The 21,606-nt window shown below is 64.6% G+C and overlaps 2 protein-coding genes and 1 long non-coding RNA gene across 9 annotated transcripts; 2 read left to right on the forward strand and 1 right to left on the reverse strand.

Moving 5' to 3' along the window:
• The first annotated feature begins 393 nt into the window (after nt 1-393).
• MAPK15 (mitogen-activated protein kinase 15) lies at nt 394-8,430 on the forward strand. 7 transcript variants are annotated; one of them, XM_027616191.2, is made up of 14 exons: nt 394-538; nt 1,798-1,896; nt 2,136-2,165; nt 2,276-2,366; nt 3,065-3,225; nt 3,302-3,465; nt 3,679-3,818; nt 4,523-4,580; nt 4,977-5,114; nt 5,274-5,379; nt 5,507-5,708; nt 5,830-5,963; nt 6,041-6,169; nt 8,251-8,430. In XM_027616191.2, exons 1-14 carry the CDS (start codon nt 470-472, stop codon nt 8,398-8,400), a joined length of 1,671 nt encoding a protein of 556 aa, XP_027471992.1. In that variant the 5' UTR covers nt 394-469; the 3' UTR covers nt 8,401-8,430. The 7 variants fall into 7 exon arrangements, with proteins under 7 accessions (XP_027471992.1, XP_027472009.1, XP_027471952.1 ...); XM_027616208.1 differs by lacking the exon at nt 8,251-8,430 and adding an exon at nt 6,767-7,205; XM_027616151.1 differs by lacking the exon at nt 8,251-8,430 and adding an exon at nt 6,302-6,625.
• FAM83H (family with sequence similarity 83 member H) lies at nt 8,182-16,189 on the reverse strand. The gene is given in 10 exon segments (XM_027616115.2): nt 8,182-10,433; nt 10,435-10,518; nt 10,520-10,633; nt 10,635-10,730; nt 10,732-12,078; nt 12,080-12,500; nt 12,749-12,873; nt 12,946-13,110; nt 13,976-14,437; nt 15,992-16,189. Coding segments are annotated over 9 exon segments (3,573 nt in total). The 5' UTR covers nt 14,423-14,437; nt 15,992-16,189; the 3' UTR covers nt 8,182-9,659.
• A 1,802-nt stretch (nt 16,190-17,991) lies between these two features.
• On the forward strand, nt 17,992-21,285 carry LOC113912614. The gene is made up of 4 exons (XR_003516904.2): nt 17,992-18,036; nt 19,044-19,109; nt 19,697-19,790; nt 21,177-21,285. It is a non-coding gene; the product is annotated as an uncharacterized LOC113912614 (long non-coding RNA).
• Nucleotides 21,286-21,606: the final 321 nt, after the last annotated feature.

Consider the following 21,606-nt stretch of genomic DNA (forward strand, 5'->3'; position numbering starts at 1 on the left):
CTTGCCCTAACCCTAACCCTCAGCACCCTACAGTCCTGGCGCTTCCCCGAGCAGGGGACGGCGCGGCCCCCGCCCCAGACCGCTCGGTAGTTGGTCGGGCGTGGGGGGGCGGTCTGCGAGCACCGCCCTAACCGCCAGCACCACATCGGCGGAGCTGGGAGGCGGTGGAAAGGGCACCCCGGCCGAGGGCGCCCCGCGGACGCACGCCGCGCGCCTGCAGCCTGGCTTCGGAGACCCGGGGCGCTGCGTGGGTGCTGTCGGGGGCTGGGTAGGCGGGGCGGGGCCAGGAGCTGGGGGGGGGCGGGGGCGCTCCCGGGGGCGAGGCGGTGGGGTGTGGCTTGGGCCGCACACCCCTCCCCACACCTGCGACGCGCAGGCGCAAGGGAGGGGGCCTCGTCTCCAAGGCAACTGGGTTCAACAGTTCCAGCCCTGCCCGCGTCTGGAGGTCTACCGGCGCCCACCCGCCGGCATGTGCGCTGCGGAGGTGGACCGCCACGTAGCCCAGCGATACCTGCTCAAGCGGCGGCTGGGGAAGGGGGTGAGCCTGGCCACTGCAGGGCGGGGGCAGGTCCAGTGGGAGGTCTGTTCTCTCCGACACTGCCTGGGGTCCTGGGCTCGCGACCAGTTTCCTCCACGGACTGGAGGGTGGCCTTGGGCAAGACACCGAGCCCCTCGGGCTTCAGTTTCTTGTAACAGGGCTCTAAAAGTGCCCTACTCCAAGGGGGCCCATCGCCTGGTTCTGGGCCCACAGGGGTCTCAGGCCGGTGGGACCCTGGATAAATCCCCTCCCCAGTCCCCCGCTGCCCAGCGTCCCCTGCTCCCAGCTACCTCTTCTGGTGCCCATAGGACACTCTAAGGAGGCCAGGCCCACCCACTCCAGTCGCTGAGGGCGATGGGTGGATCCCAAGGCTGGCCCAGGAAGGGCCTGAGTGGGTAAATGGTCCTGGAGTGAGAGCCAGAGCCTTGTGTGAGCAAACGTGCATTTGTGTTTGTGTGTGAGAGCATGTGGGATTATGTATAAGAGTGTATGTGAAGGTGTGTGACTGTGTGGGTGTGTAACGGGGGAGGAAAGAAGGAATGTTCCAAACAGTGCAGACAGCAAGTGCAAAGGCCCTGAGGCAAGGACCTGCTGGCTGTGGGGAAAAAGCAGAGTTGGTGTGAACTGGATAGGAGTGGCTGGGCGGGGGGGGGGGGGGGGGGGGGGGGGGCTCTGATCACCTGCGGCTTTGGGAAACTGCAAGAGCTTCTACTGGGCATGACACAGAGGGTGATAGCAGCCTTTGGTGCCACAAGACTCACCCTGCGTGTTCTGTAGAAGATGGACAGTGGTGTGGGCTGGGGAGACCAGCTACAAGGTTAGTGTAGTGATTCCAGACAGGAGATGTTGGAGAGGCACGAGGCTCAGACCAGGCCCAGCAGCAGGGATGGCAGCAAGCGGTGGGATTCTGATGAACTCTGAATGTGGAGCCAACAGGGTTTGCTAATAGGCTGGAGGGAGGATGGGAAAGAGGGGAGAGGTGCCCAGAACAGGCTTCATCTCCCACCCAGAATCTTCCATCTGTGACCTTATCTCCTCCTGGGGCCTTGCTTCCCATCACCCTCCTCTGGAAGACACCGGGGTCCTGGGCAGCAAGATGAGCAGCCTGCAGCTGCAGGGACCTCGCCCAGAGCTACAGCCCCTCACCGCACCCTCATTCCCTCCCAGGAGCCAGAGCAGGGAGGAGCAGTCTGGTGGGCAGGGGAGGGCTGGGCAGGAGTCTGGCCCTGTGCCCCGCAAGCTAACCAGCCTTCTCACAGGCCTATGGCATCGTGTGGAAGGCAGTGGATAGGAGGACTGGCGAGGTCGTGGCCATCAAGAAGATCTTCGATGCCTTTAGAGATAAGACGGATGCCCAGGTACGTGAGTGGGGAAGAGGTGTGAGAACGACAAGGGCAGGGGTGTGGGGGTGACTCCCTGCTGCCTAGTAGCTAGCTCCGGTGTTATTTTGGTTTCTGTCATTGCTCAGAGCACCAGTTGCTCTGTGACCCTATGGTCCAGTGGGTGTGGGTGACGAGCATCAATCCCTATAGATCCTTTCAAGAAGTGGGCTTCCTTCTTCCTCCATACCCACACTCAGGTTTCTGTCTCATTCCAGAGAACGTTCCGGGAAATTATGCTGCTCCAGGTGAGTGGCCAGGGCCATCTGACCACCTCCCCAGGTGCAGTTTCTCCAAACAAGGGGGGATGCCCAGACCCTCGCCCCTCAAAGCACACAACCCCTGGCTCTCTCCTTAGGAACTTGGGGACCATCCCAACATCATCCGCCTCCTGGATGTGATCCAGGCGGAGAATGACAGGGACATTTACCTGGTGTTTGAGTCTATGGGTGAGTGAGGCCTTGCTTAGTCCTGGTGCAGGACCCTCCAGTGGCCCGCCTCCCTTTGTACGCCCCTCTGCTGCTCGGGCCATCATGGCGGCCAGCCCTGAGCTAGGGCAGTTCCTCAGTGGGCAAGGACAAACAGCTGGTGTGCATCAGTGTCTGGGCCTGGCAGTGACCACCTTGAGCCCGCCTCCACAAGCCTCCTGCTTTCTCCACTGTTTGCAGCTGTATTTTCCTTTTTCTACCCATTTTATAAAACAAGGCAACAGGAAATGAAGTATTAAAAATAATCCCACAGGGGCGCCTGGGTGGCTCAGTTGGTGAAGCGTCTGCCTTCGGCTCAGGTCATGGTCCCAGGGTCCTGGGGTCGAGCCCCGCATCGGGCTCCCGGCTCAGCGGGAAGCCTGCTTCTCCCTCTGCCTCTGTCCCTCCCCTGCTACTGCTCTCTCCCTCGCTTGCTCATTCTCTCTCTCAAGTAAATAAATAAAATCTTTAAAAAATAAAAATAAAAATAATCCCACAGGCTTTTATTGCTGTACCAACAAAGGCAGCAAGCAGGCCTGAGAAGCTTGCCAGAACCATTGGGAAGTGTGTGTGCCCAGGACAGGGCCAGGGACAGGGCTTTGAGGGTGGCCAGTGGGGCCTGGGGACTGTGGCCATATGGGAAGGGTCCAAAGTGGGACAGACCTGTGCACTCTGCCCAGGCCCCCAGGCTGACCCACACGCTCCCCCAGACACTGACCTGAACGCCGTCATCTGTAAGGGCAGGCTGCTGAAAGACATCCACAAGCGCTACATCATCTACCAGCTCCTACGGGCCACCAAGTTCATCCACTCAGGACGCGTCATCCACCGGGACCAGAAGGTGCCGCCAGCCCTCCATTCGTGGGCCCTGCACCCCCGCTGTGCGCACCCACCCCTGACAGCCTCCTCTCCTGCAGCCTTCCAACATCCTCCTGGACTCCAGCTGCTTGGTGAAGCTCTGCGACTTTGGTCTTGCCCGCTCCCTCAGCGGCCTCCCTGAGGGGCCTGAGGGCCAGGCCCTGACAGATTACGTGGCCACACGCTGGTACCGGGCTCCTGAGGTGCTGCTGTCCTCAAGCTGGTAAGAGCATCTTCCCCCCACCCACCCCTGCAATCCTACCTTCACCTTCCCCGCAGCACCCCCATATCCTCTCGCCCAGCGTTCTTGTGCCCCCACATGCATCCTCACTGGCTCCCTCCCAATACCCCAGACCCCACCCCCTTGAATGTCTCTCCTCCTCCCTCCACCTCTGCCTCCAGGGTCCCCCCATGCCTCCACCCCTTCCTGCCCCAGGTACACCCCTGGGGTGGACATGTGGAGTCTGGGCTGCATCCTGGGGGAGATGCTTCGGGGGAGGCCCCTGTTCCCTGGCACCTCCACACTGCACCAGCTGGAGCTGATCCTGGAGACCATCCCACCGCCGTCCAAGGAGGGTGTGTGTAGGGGCCTGCTGGGCATCAGGGAGTCTGAGGGTCAGCACACACAGCTGTGGGGGGACAGCATGGTACCGGCCAGGACTGGTGGGGAGGGGGCTGGGGACGAGGGGGACGGGAAGGGTCCAGAGCCTCAGGAAGACAAGAAAGGGCAGGCCCTATGCATGCTAGGCCCAGGGAGAAGCTAGGGGTCCTCGAGGGCCAAGCAGTGCCCGTGAGGGGCCCAGCTGGGTCAGGACAGGAGCTGAGGCTCGTGGGAGCAGGTCCAGCAGCTGTGCTGGGAGTGGGGCAGCAGAGGTTGGGGAAAGAGGCGTGCGGGTAGGTAGTCTAGGGAGTCCTTCCTCTTTTTTGGGGGGAGGGAGCCGGGGCGGGGGGAGAGGACCAGGTGGGGGGAGCCCTATTGTCTTCCCCAGGTGGAAGGGGTGGCTCTTCCATGGAGGTGGGGATGCCCAGACTGGAGTGCGTGTGCAGGAGTGGGAGTAGGAGTGTGCGAGGGCAGGCACGCGTGCAGGTGCACATACGTGTGCACACATAGCGTGAATCCAGGCATGCAAGCTGGGAGTCCTGCCAGACAGCCCAGCCCCTGCAGAGAGGCGGGCACTCCACAGGGCAGGAGGAGACAACTGGCCCCAGACCTCCCTGAGCTGCCCCACTGGGCCAGGCCCTTCCCCATCACACAGCTCCTTCTATCCACCCACCTGCAGACCTCCTGGCTCTTGGCTCAAGCTACAGTGCCTCTATCCTGCCCTGCCTGGGGTCCCGGTGAGTGGGGCTGCTTAGGAGCTTGGCTCTGGCGTACTTCTGGTCAACTTGCTGGCCAGTCTGTCAGCCCAGACCTGGGCCCTGGTCTTCCCATGGCGATCCCGAACCCAGCAGTTTGGTTACGCTAAAAATGAGGAATCTCCAGCGTCACCCAGCATGGCCTGAGGCGTGGGGAGGCCCACAGGAATGGAGCAGGGCGCGCAGAGGAAGGGACCGGAAGCAAGGCAGGGAGGGGTCTCGCCCCAGGCTGCCTGAGGGTTGCATGGGGAGGGGAGATGCACCGAGACAGTTAAGTGGTGCTGGGCGGAGGGTGAGGGTCGGAAGCAGAGCTGCCGCAGATACGGATGTGAGGAGGGACCCCGACCTGGAGAGGGGACAATACGCAGGCGCCCGCAGGCCACGGCAGACGCTGGACACCCTCCTGCCGCCAGACACACCCCCGGAGGCGTTGGATCTCCTCAGGGGACTCCTGGTATTTAGCCCGGAGAAGCGGCTTAGCGCAGCCCAGGCACTGCAGCACCCCTACGTGCAGAGGTAGGGGCGGGGAAGAGGGCAGCATCCTGACCAGCTCCTCCCTGGCTGGGGCTGGGTGTTGGGTCGCGGATCTGGGCTCGGTCGGAGAGGCCCAAGAGGCCCGCTTGACGGCAGCGCGCATCTCGCTTCTCCCACGCCCGCCTCGCTGGCTCCCCGCAGGTTCCACTGCCCGGCTCGTGAGTGGACACTGGATTCGGCTGTGCGGCTCCCGGTGCTCGAAGGAGTTCAGCTCTCAGCCCCCGAGTATCGCAGCCGCGTCTATCAGGTGCTCTGGCCGCGACCACCACCGTCCCCCAACCACGCTCACCCTCAAGGCCGTCCCCTGCCTCAGCGACCCCCAGAACCCTTTACACCCGCGCCGTGCTCCTCTGAGCGCCCCTCCCTTCCCGCAGATGATCCTGGAGCGCAGGGGCAACAGCAGCATCCCCAGAGAGAAGGGCCTGGGGGGCACACCCGCGGGGGCAGAGCCCAGTGCCCCCCGGCCCCAGGCGCACCTGCTCAATCCCAGAGCCGTCCCTCAGCTGCCCCAGGGCTCCCCCACGCAGAACCCCGGACGCAGACGTCAGAGCAGCCCGGGTCACCAGTCCGCGCACGGTGTGTGATCTGACGGCCGCCCCGCGCGGAGCACGGCCCCTGCCCCTCCTGGGTGGAGCCACCAAGCGTCCGCCGCGCGCGACTAACCCCAACCCCGGGGATTGATCTTCCGACCCCACAGACATTGCCTGCGGAGCCAAGAACCTTCCGCGGCGGAACTCGGCCCCCCTGCTCCAGCCTCCGCCCCCAGGAGGTCCCGGGAGAGGGGAGAGGCCCCCTGGGGCGACGGCGGAGGCCCCCTCGGCACCCTCGTGGGTAGGTCGGCCCGGGAGGGTCCCTCTCACTCCTTTCCGAGGGCCCCTGCAGTGACCCCGTGACGCGCCCCTTCCCAGGTGAAGCCCAGCGGGAAGGGGGCGGCGCCCTCCCTGGCCTCGCAGGCCGCCGCCCAGGTGGCCATCCAGGCCCTAATCCGGAGCGACTGGAATCCGGGCCGTGGGGTGAGGGCGACCGGCGCGCGACGGGTGAGCTCGCTCGGATCCCCCGCCCTCCGCTCCCTTGCCGTCCTTCCCGCCCCCTCGGCCGCTGGGTTCGCCGGGGTCAGGGCCCTCCCCTTCCTCTGGCCCCGCCCCTTATGCGACCCCTCGACCGCGCAGGTCCCTCGCGGGCTTCCCGCGGATGCCCGGCCCGAGCTCCGGCCGGGCCGGAGGATGTTCAGCGCCTCGGCCTCGCAGGGAGCCCAGGGCGCTGCGAGGGCTGCGCTCGGGGGCTACTCTCAGGCCTACGGTACCGTCTGCCACTCGGCGCTGGGCCGCCTGCCCCTGCTCCCCGGGCCACGCGCCTAAGCCGCCCTACCAGCCTTCAACCCAACTCTTCTGCTCAGCCCCGGCCCCTCGCCCAGTCCCCGCCCCTCTCCCAGCCCCGGATTTGCCCCCAAGTCCCCCATGCTCCCCACCCCCCTCTTAGCCGCTTGCCCCTTTGCCTGGCCATATTCTTGAGATCCAGGGAGCCTGTCCAGGCCTCTGGGGGAGTAGGTGAGGTTCCCACCCATCCCCAGTCACTTACTCCAATAAAGTCTTGTCCATCCCCACCCAGCCTACCTGCCTGTCTTCTGTCCTCAGTGAGGTGCTCCCTCTGAGGCCACACCACCCCTTGCCTGGAGTCCACCCCCTTCGGAGGACCCCCATGTCTAGTACAGAGCCCATGAGAAGCTGCGAGGACACCTGCTGTCCCTGGGTGGATCCTGTCTGCCTGGAGGCTCTCCACTGCTCTCCCTGGAGGCTCACAGTGCCTGTGACTGGCCTGGGGGGCTCCTCGGGACCAGCTTCCCCTCCTCTCTCCACAAATGCTCTGGGGCCTGCCTGGTGTCAGAACACTATCAGAGGGACAAGGCTACCCCAGGGTGCTCTGGGAGTGGGGGGGCAGGGACTTGTGCACCTGCTGCCTCAGTGCAAGCCATCACCTGAGGGCATTTGTGACCCTGAGCCAGAGTTAACGTGGAAGAGAGGACAGGGCAGTGCCCCAGGGTACAGCCCCTGACTGTGATCCTTGTGCTCTGGGCCACCAACAGTGACTGGCAGCTGGTCTGTCCTGGCGGGGGGGGTGGGTCCAGGGGGGTGGGAGCTGAAGAGTTCCAAGGGGCCCCTTGGGCACCCGTCTCATTGTTCCAGGTCTGCCTTGCACCACACCTGACCCCAGGCAGGGGCTGGAACACACAGGCCACTTCCCAACTGCCCAGCTGGGGCTCACAATCTAAAGGATGTGGCCTGTGCTGTGTTGGAGGCTGGGCTGCCAGGAGCAAGACCTCTGCTCACCTGTAAAAGCTGCAGGCTGCTAGGGAGAGCCACAGGTGGGAAGGGCAGGGAGAGCTGGGCAGAGGGTGGGCCCAGACCAGGTGGTTGCAAGAGATGGAGAAAGCACAAGAGGACTTGGGAGAAGGCCCAGAAAGGAGGCAAGAGTAAATGCCCCAGTTCTGGCCTGCAGGTGAGCGAGTCAGGAGACCAGGCTGCCCAGGGGGTAGTCGGTTGAGTTCTTAGAGCCTGAAGCATAGCCCCCAGGTGATGGATGAGGGTGGCGCATGAGGCAGTGGGAAGGAATGCCAAAACCAGAGAGCAGGTGGGGCCCCAGGAAGCCCAGCCCTGCAAACACGGGGTGGCTGGAGGGGCTGAGGGATCCCGACACCCGGGCACTGGTGTCTGGGGGCGGGGGGCGGGGGCTGGGAAGTGTCTGCTGGGCTTGGTGGTCAGGAGCCCCCAGGGAGCGCCAGTGGGGGTGTGCCTAGGTGGAGGGCTGGCGGAATTGAAGAGTGGGAGTAGTGGATGAAAGCATTTGCCTGTGAAGGGGAGCGGGTCATGGGAAGGTGAGGTGGAGTCTCCAGGGTTAGATGTGGCTACAGGTGTTGGCAGTACAGATGTGGGGGGGGGGGGTTAATGGGCCCCACAGGGATGGGTGGTGCTGTCCAGAGGGAAATTGAGTTCCCAAGACTCACATTTGCAATATACTAACTGGGTGATTAATACATATATTTAGGAATGTGTTGGAATATTTTGTTGTTTTATTGTTAACACCAAAATGTGCAGAATCACATTTGAGATGTGTTATTCAGCACGACGTGGAGGATGCAGACAGGAGGCTGCACGGGCTCCCCCTTAGCAACGGGCCGCGCCAAGCACACGAGAGCAAACAGGTCAGCAAGCACATCAAGGCCAAGGAACGCTCCAGCGCATCTGGCTTCTCAGTGACCTTTTCCACCTGAACCAAAGTATCCCCCAGCCTCCCCGCCCTCCCTCCTCCAGCTGTCTGGAGTCAGAACTGCTGCCTTTGCTCAGTGGCCTTGTTCCTTAAATCCTTTCCCAGTCTGCGTGATTTCGATTTCTTATTCTTAAAAAAAAAAAAAAAAAAAAAAAAAAAGGTTGCAGAAATACTAAGTTCACGATGCTAGCACTTACAGTGGGGGACTTCCTAAGCATTTGGTGTTAAAATGTGTTATTCCAAATCAAAGTCACTCCCCAGAGGTGAAAAAGATACAGGAAAGGTAGGTGGGGAAACTCTGATTTTGCAGGTTGGTGACAAAGAGGGAAAGATCCAGACCAGGGTGGAGTCGGGGTCTGCTGAGCACCTGAAGGGCCAGCACCCGTGGAGCAATGGGCTGGGGCTCAGGCACCACCACACCAGAGCCCTGCCCTCACCTGTTCAAGTACAAGCATTCCAGGGCAGGGCCAAGGCCCAGCATGCATCGAGACCTGGCTTTATTGTGCTGCACACCCCGGCGCTCTCACCCCTTGCGGGGGGCTGGGGTGCGGGCTGCAGCCCTGCAGGAAGAGTGCCCAGGTCGGTCTCCGTTCTCCTGGCAGGACAGTCAACCAGCTCTGCCTCCCCACCGTGAAAGGGTGGGCCGCTGAAAGGGTGCCAGGACGCAGAGAGGGAGGCAGTGAGGACGAATGCAAGCAGGGCAGGAAGGGAGCCCTGAGCCAGCGGGCGTGGAGGGGGAGACACCGGCCGGCCGCAGGGGGAGGCTGGAGCTGCCAAGGGGGCAGGCACGAGGCAGCTGTGAGGAAGCTGTAGAACCAGGAGGCAGTGAGCAGAGGGGAACCCTGAGACATGGAAGCCCTGAGATGTGGAACCCCCAAAGATGGGGGACTGAGGCAGAGACGGGCCCCCCAAAAGGTGGGGGCCTAAGGCACAAAAAGATGGGGCCCTGAGGTGAATGAAGGTCTAAAGGGGACCTGAAGCCCAGAGAGATGGTGGAGGCAGACGCGTCGGAAGGGGAGCCTCAGGGCCCAGGGGCAGAGATGGAGCTGGAGGAATAAGGCGTGGGGCAGTGGGGGGCCAGCGCCCCAGCGGGGAGGGGCCAGGGCAAAAGGCAGGCCAGCTACTGGGTGAGCTCCAGGCGCAGCCAAGCTCTGACGGCGCTCAGCCGCTTCCACGCCGCCTTGAGGGGAGGAGTGCCAGGGGCTCTGCCTGGTGGCCGGCAGCGAGGCGGGTGCCTGGTCCGGGGCTGGGGGGCCAGGAGGCTCACTTCCTTTTGAAAGTACCCAGGATCCTGGGCATGAACTTGCCCACCTTGCTGTCCCTGGTGTCGTCCTCTGCTGTGCCCTCCCCTGCCCCCGGGCCTCCGGCCTCTTCCTTTTTGCAGAAGACCTCAAACCGGCTGTAGACGCGCTTCTCCTTGCGCATGCTCTCCATGCGGAGCAGCAGCCGGTCGCGGTCCTCGGCGCTGGCAGGCAGGGTGCGGCTCAGCCTTCCCTGGGCCCCCAGGCTGTCCGAGCGGAAGATGGCAGAACATTTGTCCTTGTCGGACATGTCAGGGGCCAGGCCGCCAGCAGCTGGTGAGCGGCCTAGTTCAGGACTGCTGTGAGCCAGGCCCGGGGCCGGGGCGGGGACCCCGCGGTGTTTCTGGCCGTGGGCGCTGATCTGCTCCAGAATGGCTTTCGTGTCATCCCGCAGGTTGCTGCTGTACAAGGCGTTGGCCGTGGTGGAGCCCATGCGCGCCCGCGGGCCCCGCTCGTCTCCAGTGGCAGCCTCAGTGCTCTCAGCCCTGCCCAGCGACGGCCGCCGGGGGCTCTCGGGCTGCCCGTTCTCCTGCGGCGCTGGGAAGCCGCCCTCTTCCTCTGTGCGCCGCTCAGCCTTGGGGCTCAGCAGCTGGCGGAGACGCAGAGAGCCCTTGCGCAAGACTTCCATGGGGCCGCCAGCCGTCTCCTCTGCGGCCCCAGTCTTGGGAGACTCCTCGGAGAAGGGAAGGGTGAGGCTGCCCCTGCGCTCCGGCACAGGGGGGACGGGGCTGCCCCTTGCGCTCCGGCACAGCGGGGACGGGGCTGCCCCTGCGCTCCGGCACAGCGGGGACCGGGCTGCCCCTGCGCTCCGGCACAGGGGGGGACCGGGCTGCCCCTGCGCTCCGGCACAGCGGGGACCGGGCTGCCCCTGCGCTCCGGCACAGCGGGGACCGGGCTGCCCCTGCGCTCGGGATAGGCCGCGGTGGGGCTCCCCTTTCGGCTCAGGGTGAGGTGCCTGGCGCGGCCCAGGCCCCTCCAGCGGGGGACTGACCCGCCCTTGTGGGGAGGCGGAGCGACCCTGGGCAGAGAGGAAAGCGAGAGGGCAGCCGGTCGGTGCCGCTCCGGCCCAGCGTGTCTAGCAGCTGGGTGGCAGTAAGCGTGGCTGCTCCCGGCTGCCTCTCAGCCTCCTGGTGCAGCCGCTGTGCGAAGGAGTCGCGCAGGTCCAGCAGGCAACTCTCGAGGCTGCGGCGCTCGCTTCCCGCCCCACCCGGCGCCACGGCCTCCTCCCGCCACGCCTGGGACACAACAGCCTTGCTATGGCTGGCGACTGTGACTGGGGCCCCCGCCCCTCCGGCATCACGCGCCGGGCCCTTGTATTTCTCCAGGAGCTCGGCCACCTTGGTGGAAGTGGCGGAGCGCATGGCCTCGCCACCGGAGCCCAGCATCTCGCTGACCGCCTGCTCCTTGTGCAGCAGCTGCGCCTTCTCGGTAGTGGCCGCCATGGCCCCACCGGCGCCCTCGGCCTGCGAAGCGCTGAAGATCAGGGAGGAGCGCAGGCGCGAGCTGCGCTGGATCAGCGGGTTCAAGCGCGAGCGGAAGGAGTCCTGCTTGGCCAGACCTGCCTCCTCCAGGCCCTCGCGCTCTGGGCTGTCGCCACCACCGCCGCCGGAGCAGGACACCAGGCCCTTGGCCGGGAAGGGCGCACGGGAGGCTGAGGGGAGCAGGTCCCCGGGGACCATTCGGCCACCGGACACCAGAACGTCGTCTTCATAGGCCTCAGCCTCCATGGGTGCCAGCAGGCCCTCCTCGCCCGCGTCCTCGCCATGGCAACCGCTCAGGTAGGACGCCAAGCGCCAGTGCCGCAGCCCGGCCCGCCCCTCGGGTCCGCCCCTACGCTCCTGCTCTGCGTCGGGCGCGGCGTCTGGGCCCTGCCTTGCCACTGCCTGGCACGGGAAGCGCTGGCCCAGGTTGGGGCGTGGGGCTCCGCTGGGTTCCAGGCCGCGGGGCCCGGGCCCCGAGGCGGGGTCTGAGCCGTGGCGCACCTCGCGCGACGCGCTGGACGGCACGTAATCCAGCCGCTGGTGTCCGTCAGGGCCGAGCTCGGGGAAGCGTGGCCCGGGCCCCAGCGCGAAGTCGTCGTGCTCGGCGAAGCCGGGGCGGCCAGCGCGCAGCTTCTCAAACAGGCCCTGCGGCCGCGCCGGCGCGAGCTGTGGGTCCCATTGGTAATGCTGCTGGTAGAGCTGGTCACGGTGGAAGTGACTGGTCTGGAAGCGGAAGTCGTCACCGTGGCTGAGGAACGCCTGCCGTGACACCTGCCGCGCAGCCGCAAAGTTCTCCACCGCGCCCGTGCCGTCGGCGGCCGCGTAGCTGTGCCGCTTGAAGGTGTCCATCTCCAGATGCCGGGCCTGAAAGAAGCCCCGCGGGCCCGCGAGCTCTCCCCCCTAGTCCTGCCTCCGCGTCCAGCCGCCGCGATAGCGGCCGCAGTCCCGCGTGCGGCTCCAGGGCTCCCGCGGGCATCCGGGCTGGCTCCTCCCGGCGGAAGGCCGACAAGAAGTGCCGGTCGGGGTCGAGGAAGGAGGGGAAACCCAGGCCCTCTTCCCGAGGCGGTGGGAACAGGAGGTGCGCTCGTTTGGGGAAGGAGAAAGGGGTCGGCGCCCCGGTCACCTGGCCGCCCACAAGGGGCCCGGCTCCCGCGTATGGAGCCAGGGCGTAAGCATCCATGCGGGCCAGTGCCCCGGCTGAGGGCACCAGAGGCTCGGACTGCGCGAACAGGATGCGGAACTCCTCATCGAAGCTGGAGACCAGCTCGCCCTGGAACACGTGCGCCAGGCTTCGGTGGATCTTCTCGAAGGACCACATGAAGCTGCGGGTGGGGCGAGGGTCAAGATCAGAGTCAAGGAGAGGGGCGGAAGTCAGCGTCGGAGGAGGGGGCGGGGCTGAGCAGCAGCGGGGCACCGCGGAAGGCCCACCTGTGGTTCTGAAGTGTCAAATCTGCAAGGACGGGGGGGGGGGGGGGGGGGGGGGAGCGGGCGGGGGGGGTGCTACTAGACTAGGGCTTGGGCAGGGGAGGTCCTTAGGTGGGAGATGTCAGGGTTTGCGGGCTGGGCGCACCTGTAGCTCCCACTCATAACCACGGCACAGTCCACTAGCAGGAACTTCTCCTTCACGTGGCCCTTGAAGGACTTCCCGGTGCGGCAGTAGTAGGTGGGGCCTGCCACAGTGCGCACGCGCAGGAACTGGGGAGGGAGAGGCATTAGGTCTCTGCAGGGGAGTCTTCCACCTCCCTACACACCCCCTGGGTCACTCACATCCACGTGGTGCAGGTTGACGCGGCACTTGTCGGCCATGTCTAGGAAGTGCTGCGCATTCATCTCATCCAAGAGGATGTAGACCGGGACGCGGCGAGCCGCTGCCTCCAGCACTTCACCAAGCAGGTCCACGTCGGTGAACATGTCCATCACCACGGCCACCACCTGCGGGGGGCAGGTTAGGGACAGAGGACAGACCCCTCTGCTGTCCCCACTATTCTCCAGCCATTCCTGCCTGGCCCGGGCAAGGCCTCAGGATCACCCATGAACACTGCAAACCGCCCTCTAGCCCATCCCATGGGAGAGCAGGGCCCTGCCAGGGAAGGGGAGTCAGGAGGAAAAGGCCTACCAGAGGGGGTGTGGGGCTGCTGGCGGGTGGGTGGCCCATGATGGAGCCCTAGGCAGGCACAGGGCCTACCTCCTGTTGGAGAAGGGACAAGGCAACTGAAGCCCCTGAGAGGCACCTCACACTGCCCTGCCCTAGATGGCCGAGTCCAGGCCCTAGCTCTGCCCCACGGATGGCCCAGCCCAGGCCCTAGCTCTGCCCCTGGGAGGAGACTGCTGTAGAGGGTGCACAGGGCAGTTGGGGTTCTCTAGCTTCTGGATCTGCTGCCTCAGCTTCCATGTCTGGCTCCCTTTGCTGTTTGCCACCTGTTTGGTGGGGTCAAGCCTGGGTCAAAGGTTCGACTGGAGAGAATTCTCTGAACCATAAATCCAGACCAGGAAGGGGGCCCAGCATCCCAGGGCCCTTGAGTTTCTGGGCACTGGCCATGACCAAGTGCAAGCAAAATGCAGTGTGCCCCCCGCAGCCTGCAATAACCAAACACTTCGTGACCCCCAAAGCTGGCTGCCAGGGAGCTTGTGCTGTAGCTTGAAGGCTGGAGAAGCGTGGCCAGTTGGCCCTGGCCTCACCCTTGCTCCCTAAGCTGGAAATGCTGGTATTTTCCTTTCACCAGCACACTCCACTCATGCTTCGAGGTCCAGCTCAGGCCCTTCCCCCCCACTGTCCACCCAGCCCGTGACAGCACACCTGCTGGGCAGAGCGGATCATCCTTCGAGCCTCATCCTTGATGCTGGGGCTGTCAGGCGGTGGTGGCTGTACCAGGGTCGTGACTTCAGTGCCCTGGAAGCCGAAGGTCAGGGGCCAGCCTAGGTCAAGCTCAGGCACTGCCTGGTCTGAGTTCATGGGCCAGTAAGTGCCTGAGGAGCCATCCATGTCCACATTGGGAGGGCTGCCTTCAGGGGGCTCGCGAGCAACATGCTGTGGGGGCCGCAAGTGGCGGCTCACATGCTCCAGCTCCTCAGGGCACAGGAAGGCAGGTGCCCCCTCAGACGCCAGGAAGCGGCTGTAGGCCTCTGGCCCTCCCTCAGCCAGGGCATCCACTGCCAGACGGTAGTACTCTTTGTAGTGAGGTGGCAGGTACCCAGGTGCCAGTGGGTTGTCCCCCTGCGAGGAGCTCTGGGAGCGACGGGCCATGTCGGGGCCAGGGGCCTGGGGAGGGGCAGGGAGACACATTACTGGGGCAGCGGCACTGGGCCCGCTCCCCGCCACCCACCGTGTGTAGACACTTGTCTGTGACCTTGAGTGGGCTGTGGAGTGCAGACCATGCACTCCACCCTGGACCCCAGGATGCCCCCTGGCTGGCGGGGTGCCGGGAGGGTGCCCCGGCCCTATCTCATGTTGCTCCGTGCTGGTGGGGCCCTTCCCCTTCCCGGGACCTCAGGAGATCCTGCACCCTGGTTTCCAGGCAGGGGCTCTGGCTGCATGAAGCCCCCACTCAGGGTTCCTTTATGGCCCCTGTGACCCAGGTACTTCTTTGTGGGCCCCTTCCTCCATAAAAAGAAAACCAGTATTTTACTATTGTTGGCATAAAGAAAATATAATCCAGGCTGGATTCTTTATTGTATTGGCTTTTTTCTTCTGATTTGGGCATTAATGCATTTTCATGGGCCCTGAACGAAATTGTGTGTACTGAACAAGTCAGGTGGCCCCCCACCTGTGTGTCTCTGTCCGCAGTACAGGGGGGCGAGGGGGAGCCCAGGGCCGCTTGCTGGGCCTCTCTGGCTCATTACCCCCACTGTAAAAGGGAGCTGCCAGGGCTGACCTGCTCCCGTGCCTGGCCCAATGTGAGCTCAGCCTACAAAACTTGTCACCACTTTTGTCCCAGGCCTCAGCACCCGTCGTATGGGGTCACACACTCTGAGCCCCAACCTATTCGCGGACTTCACAGCCCTCCAAACTCTGACCCCCGCCCTTTGTCCCGGTCCACCAGGACCACTCCCTTCCCTTTGACCCATCCACCTTTCTAGCCACTGTGCCACCTTAGATAAAAACCCGAGCCACACCCCCTGGCAGATCTGGGTAGCAGCCTCCTGGCTCTCCACAAGCTTAGAGTGCTGCATGGCTAAGCCCAACCCTGCATGCCTGTGGTGGTCTTCCGTCTCTGGCCATGCCCTGCTCCCCGCTGTGCTCTGGATGAAGCCTGAGCCCTTGGCTGTGGCCATCAGGCTCATCCTGGACTCCAGATGTGCCTCTCCCCTTGTCCCAACTTCACACTGACACCTAAGCCCCACCTGGTCCACTCCAGTCCACCTGCCTCCCAAGGGCCTGTGAGGGAGCCTAGGCTGGGAGAAGCTGCCTTTAGCTCTGGAAGGCCACATGGGGACCTCTTTTGGATCCCCAGGGGGGATCAATCCAATACCTGAACTGCCTGGATACCTGTCCTCCTACCCTGGAAGGAGAGCCCCAGGCACTGCCCAGCCCACCCCAGCCGCTGCTTGGGGCTGGGACAGAGCTGGATTCGGCTCCCACCTAGCCCTCAGCTTCCTAGATGCTGGTCTTGCCAGACTGCACAGGGTGCCCTAGTCCACAGGGGCAGCTGGCTGCTGCTGACTGGCCAGGGTCACTGGGTGGTCGGAGGCAGCTGGGCACTGGAGAATGTCAGGGCCAAGACTGTTGTGTATGACAACCTGAGGGACCTCTCCTGTCTGCTCTCCTGGGGGGTGACAGGCAGGCTGGACGTTCTGTGGGGGTGGGAGAGGGTACCTGGGGGGAGATCTTCGGGAAAGCTGTCCTGCTGTTCCTTCCTCAGACCACCACCCTCCGTGGTTACATACAAGACATCCGTACTGTTCTCAGAGGCAGACTCCACTGGGGCACAGGAGGCAGGTCTGTCTGTAGCGGGGTCTCCCACTGCCCCTGATCACCATGGGGGGTGTCTCCCACAGTATCCGACAGAGGGTGGGGGGGGCGGGGAAGACCCTGGAATTTGGCTGTATGGGGCCAGTGTCAGACCAGGCAGGGCTTGGGGGCACTATGCTGCTCACTACATTTGAGAGGGAGCACTTCCCAAGCTGGGGAACCCTGCAGTCCCTTGCACTTCACTGAGAAGGGGAATCGACAGAAACTGTCCAGGCTGGCGGCGGCCGGGGCAGGTGCCACAGTGCCCACAGGAGCCCCCCAGCAGACAGGACTCATCAGGAATGGGGTGCCCATCCTGAGTGCCCACACCAGGGGGCCCTGCACGGCCTCACACAGTAATACCCATGATCCCAGACTTCCTTCCTCTCACCTTGCACACCCCTGAACTGTGGACTGGGCAGCGGCCACTCTCCAGCCCATGACAGGGCCCCAACAGCGTGGCTCCTCACACATTTGCCTACTGAACGCCTGCCCTGAGGGAGGGAGAGGCACTTATCCCACCCAGGCCAATGACTCAGCAGGAATCTGCTCCTTTGCTGCTGACCTCCGACCCCTGACACAAGGCGGACACATCTTCCAGGGCCCTCAGGGCTTTAGTGGGCCCCTAACGAGGGACATCCCTCCCGGGTAGGAGGTGGGTTTTCTAAGTGACTGGAAGGAGCGCAAGGCGACGTGACCGTGCACTAAGTACAGATGGGAGCACGGGTTACCCGCAGAAACCTGTGCAAGCCTTGGGCAACAGGGACGAGGTTGGGGGGTGGGATTCGGCCAGCTGGGACGCACAGACTGAGGCTGATGAGTCGTCGTCTTCGGGGGGTGCCCCGCAGGGCCAAAAGGGCTTAGTGCGCCCAAGGAACTCGCGGCTGCCTGGGCCTGGTGTCCCATCCACCCGCCCCAGTTCGGGGACTTGGGCGTGAGGGTACCGGGGCCTTCCGCTCTCCCAGCACTTCACGCAGGACACCAGACTGCGCCTCGGCCTCCCCAGCCACCCCCGGTCCGAGGAGCCCAGGGAGGGGTCCAGGCCAGGCCCAGCACCCTCCGCAGGCTCCAGCTAGGCCGCGAGGGCGGAAGCGAGTGAGGACGGCCCGGGCAGTCTCGCCCCAGAGCCCGGGGCCCTTTCCCACTCCGCTCTTGCCGGACGCGTCGTGCGAGGGCGCTCGCGGCCCACGCCGGTTACACGCGGCCCAGGAGACCTCCCCCCACCGGCCCGGCGCGGCCCCGCGCTCGTGCTCCCACCGCCCGGCGCTCCGCCGCGCGGCCCGGGCCAGGTGCGGGTGGGAGCGCCGCCCAGGTGAGGCCGCCCCCGCCCCCACCCTGGGGGCCCTGCCGCGGCCTCCCCTCCGGCGCGCCCCGCCCCGCTCGAGCCGGGGGAGGGGGCCCTACCTGGCCAGGGTGCGAGGGGTCTCGGGACAAGGGCAGCAGGAGCCGACCGCCGCCCAGCGGCCTCGCGGTCCGGTCGGTCGGCAGCCACTCCCTGTCGCGGCCCGCCCGCCGCGCGGCTGATTCACGCGCCCGCCCCCGCCCCGCCCGCCGCTCCCGCCGCCGGCCTGCCCGGGCAGCACCTGGGGGCGGGGCGGGCCCCACCCGCGGCGCGCCCGCATTCCGCCGCCCGCGCCCCCGCGGCCCCCGGTCCCCGCCGCGCCCCCCGGCCCCGGGTGTCCCGCCGCCGCCGCCGCCGCCACCGCCGAGGCCCCGCCTCCCGGGGCCCTCTGCCCCCGGCGCCCATCCGTTCGCCGAAGCTCTAGGCCCCTATCCCTGACCCCTGACCCTCGCCCCGGAAGTCGAGGTGACTCGGAAGTTCCGGCTCAGTCGCTAGGAAACCGCTCAGCCCGACGTAGGGGGCGGGACTTCTCGCCCTGCCTGCGAGTTGGGGGAGGCAGGTGAGGCAGGTGAGGCCGCGGGGCGGCGCCGAGCCAGGGGCGGGCCCGGGCTTGAGGACCCCGCGAGCACCGGGGATCCCCCGCCACCGGGGCACCCCTAACCTGACGCCCTCACAGAGGACCCCCCCACTCTCCGCACGCAATACTCACAAGTACCTGGGACCCCACTGGCACACAGAGACACTGCGCCCCTAGACCCCTCCCCACACCCACGCGCACAAGGGACCTTCCCACACACCAGTCCCCTCCCAGGCCAATGCCCCCCAGGTAGATGGAACCCTACAGGCACTCCCACAAGGACTCTACAGGCACATCAGGACCCGTACACACAAGGGATGCCACATGCATTTACCTCCTTACACACCAACGCCTCCACTTACAGAGGGCCCTGCACACACCCCTGCTGACCCCCAGGCACGTAGGACCCCACGGGTACCACAGGGATCCCTGCATACTTAAGGGACCCTACGTGCACACCAACTCCACACGCCTATCATCCAGGCGCACACCACCGTCCACGCACATAGGAGACCCCGCATGCACATGGGAAGCTCTCACACACCAACCCCACACACAAACAGGGAAGCCCACATTCACTGATCCCCCAGCAAACCATCCACAAGTACCAGGATCCTCCCCCACAGAACCATGCCCATGTACAGGACCCCATACGAACACTGAGACTCCTTCGCTCAGCAGGTACCCTGCTAGCATTGCTCCACGTGGAAGGGGACCCCGTAAGCACACACTGACCCCCCTCAAGAAGTCTTCAGTCCCCCTAAACACTTCAGATCCTTGCTCAGAACCCCAGTTCCCCATTGGATCCCATTTAGGGCCTGCCCTGCGGTCAACCATGTGTCCAAGCCAGGGCCCCTGCCCAAGCTTCTCCCTCCCCAGTCCATGCCGGAACCCTCTTCCTGCGTTTCTGGTCACCTTCCTCCTCGTCACTCGTGACGCACGATCCCATCTTCTGGGTTTCCAGGGTTGCTCTCAGTTTCATTAATTCCTTCCCCAAGCACTGTGAGACACCCCACCAGCAGAAGGTAGTGGGCACGCAGACACGGGGTCACACCAGCGCCCAGGTAAGACTGCCGTGCCGTACCTGTGCAGGGGGCGAGGCGAGGGGACCCAACCCAACCTGGGCCAAGGGAGGCCTCCCAGGGGAAATAAACTCTGGGGTCAGCTGCCTGGACTAGGGAGAAAGGCATTGCTTCCAGGCCCTGACAACAACATGAGAGGGTTGGGGGCACAGAAGTGTCGGTGTTTTGGGTGGGTGTGGGCAGTGGGGAAGCATGGCGGCTTCAGCAGAGCAGGGTGGCGCTATGCATTAGAATGAAGCTTGTTGAGCTGCAGCCCAGCGGTTCAGAGCAGGGACATAGGTACAAGACACCCAGCCCTGGAGGCTACGGTCAGGGCCCGGGACCAAAGGATGGGTGAACCAGGGAGTGGAGGAGGCAGGTGAGCAAGGGCAAGGGGGATGAGCTGCGGCCAGAGGTCCTTGCGAGCATTCCCCAGAAGCTGCTGGGCACACTTGGGCCGAAAGCAGGGCAGGCAGGTGGGCCTGGAAGCCGACAGGAAGCTGGGATGGGGGGTGGGGCGGACGTGAGGCTGTCTATCCACACAGGCCACTCTAAGCACACACTCCTTGACTTTTCCCACCCCGCTCCAGGAAAATGAGCAGCAAGAAGGGGGTGCCCAAAGCTGCATCAGTTCAGGGAAGTGGCAGCCATCTCTCCCTGGAGCCGAGCTGAGAGCTGTTGCTGGTAAGTGAGTCTGACCTCTAGAGCACCTCCACTCCAACACTGACTTGTGAGCCCCTCGCTGCAGCTGCCAGGGATGCTCTGAGAAGACCCTTCCCTCTGAGCGTGGCTTTCAGGGAATCTCTGAGTTGGGCTTGGTATGGTAGACCCGAGGATTCAGGGACTCAGAAGTCCATTCCAGACCCTGACCCTGAGACTTGTAGCCGTGGGGGGGGGGGGGGGGGGTCAGGGAGCAGTACTGGGAGCAGCACAGCGTTAGAACACAGAGATGGAATGCAGGCCCACGTGGGCTGAAGACAGGTTCTGAGACAGCGCACTTGGAATGCATGTTGGGGATTCTCAGGCCGAGTGTGTGGTCCACTCTGACCCTCCGTTCCACCTGGGCTGTCCCCTTGCTTTTCCCTGCCTACAGGTGCTCTCTCAGGCCACCTTCCCCATAGCCGCTCCTGGAGTGAATGGTGACAGCTTGCCCTTGGCTCCACCCTGTTGTGGGTCAGGAAGGGCCCCTTCTCTCCTTCCTGCCCTGGCACTCATGAGTTCTCTGTGAAGCTGTCAGCACCTTCCAGGCTGCAGTTCTGGGTCCCTCCAGCATCCAGGCCTGCCCTGGGGTCTGTGTTGGCTAACGGAGCACCCACCCCCCAGCTGCAGCCCCTCTGATCGGAGGGGGGCTGACCCAAGCCCCTGGACCACAGAGAGCTCGCAGATCACGCGCCCTGCTGGGGTGGTGGTGACTACTCTCCCATGCCAAGCCGGGGTTAGACCCTAGTTTCCCAAAATAGCCCCAGCGGCGTCTGAGGAAGCAGCCTTTCTGGAATGAGGATGATGGGCTCAGGGCCGCGTGCTTCTTCTGTGATCTCAAGCCCTGGGAACACAGACTGCAATAAACAGTGGAGGCAGGGCGGGAAGCCAGGAAGCCTGCCAGGAAGCCCTGTTGGGGGTGGGGGGAGGGTGGGCATGTTCCTCACTTCTGCTACCTGCTGACTGTCCACCTAGGGACTTGCTGCAGCCCTCCCCTTGTGCACCCCAAACACTGCCCTGGACAGCTCCAGCAGTTCCCTGCCCTGGCCCACGTGGCCAGGATGCCTGGGTCCCCTGTAGGAATACCTCTGCCTCAGTTTCCCTGAACAAGTATCCTTTCTGGGCACTCTCTACCTGCCAAACACTGGGCCAGCCTGGGAGGGCATGCTCTCACATGGTCTTTGTAGCACCCTGTGTGGTGGGCACACCTCACCTCTCGAGTGTGAAGAGGGCCCACCATTATCACACAGCCACCCTGGCCTCTGGCGCCCTGGCCCTCTGCAGGAATCTGTAGGTTGCTTGCATGGCTACCACACCCCCACAGACTGTCCGGAGCCTCCCCCACCCCCTTACCTGGCCTTGGGTCTGCAGCACCTCAAGGCCCTCGCTCCGGAGTTGCTCCAGCGCCATGGCCAGCTCCAGCCCCTCCACGCGCACCCAGGCCTGCTCCTCCTGTAGCTGCTGCAGCCACAGCTGCTCCCTCCACAGCTGCTCCTCCTGCCACAGCTGCTCCTCCTGCCACAGCTGCATCTGCAGCTGGACCTGCCGCCGCCGGTCCTCCAGCAGCCGCTGCTCCTGGGCCAGGCACAGCTGGACCTCATGGAGCCTCAGCAGCTCGGGACCCAGGCCCAGTGTGAGGCCCCCTGCCCCGCAGCCTTCCATGTCCGCAGGGGGGACTAACACCAGCTCGGACCCCAGAGCAGTGGCCTGCACTGGCCCCTCGGCTGCTTGTGGCCGCTCTGGCTTGGCCACCCCGGGGTGTCCCTGGGCAGCTGGCTTGTTGCTGGTCACGTGCTCCGCA

This window comes from Zalophus californianus, chromosome 4, assembly GCF_009762305.2.
Source record: "Zalophus californianus isolate mZalCal1 chromosome 4, mZalCal1.pri.v2, whole genome shotgun sequence".
Taxonomy (NCBI): Eukaryota; Metazoa; Chordata; class Mammalia; order Carnivora; family Otariidae; genus Zalophus; species Zalophus californianus.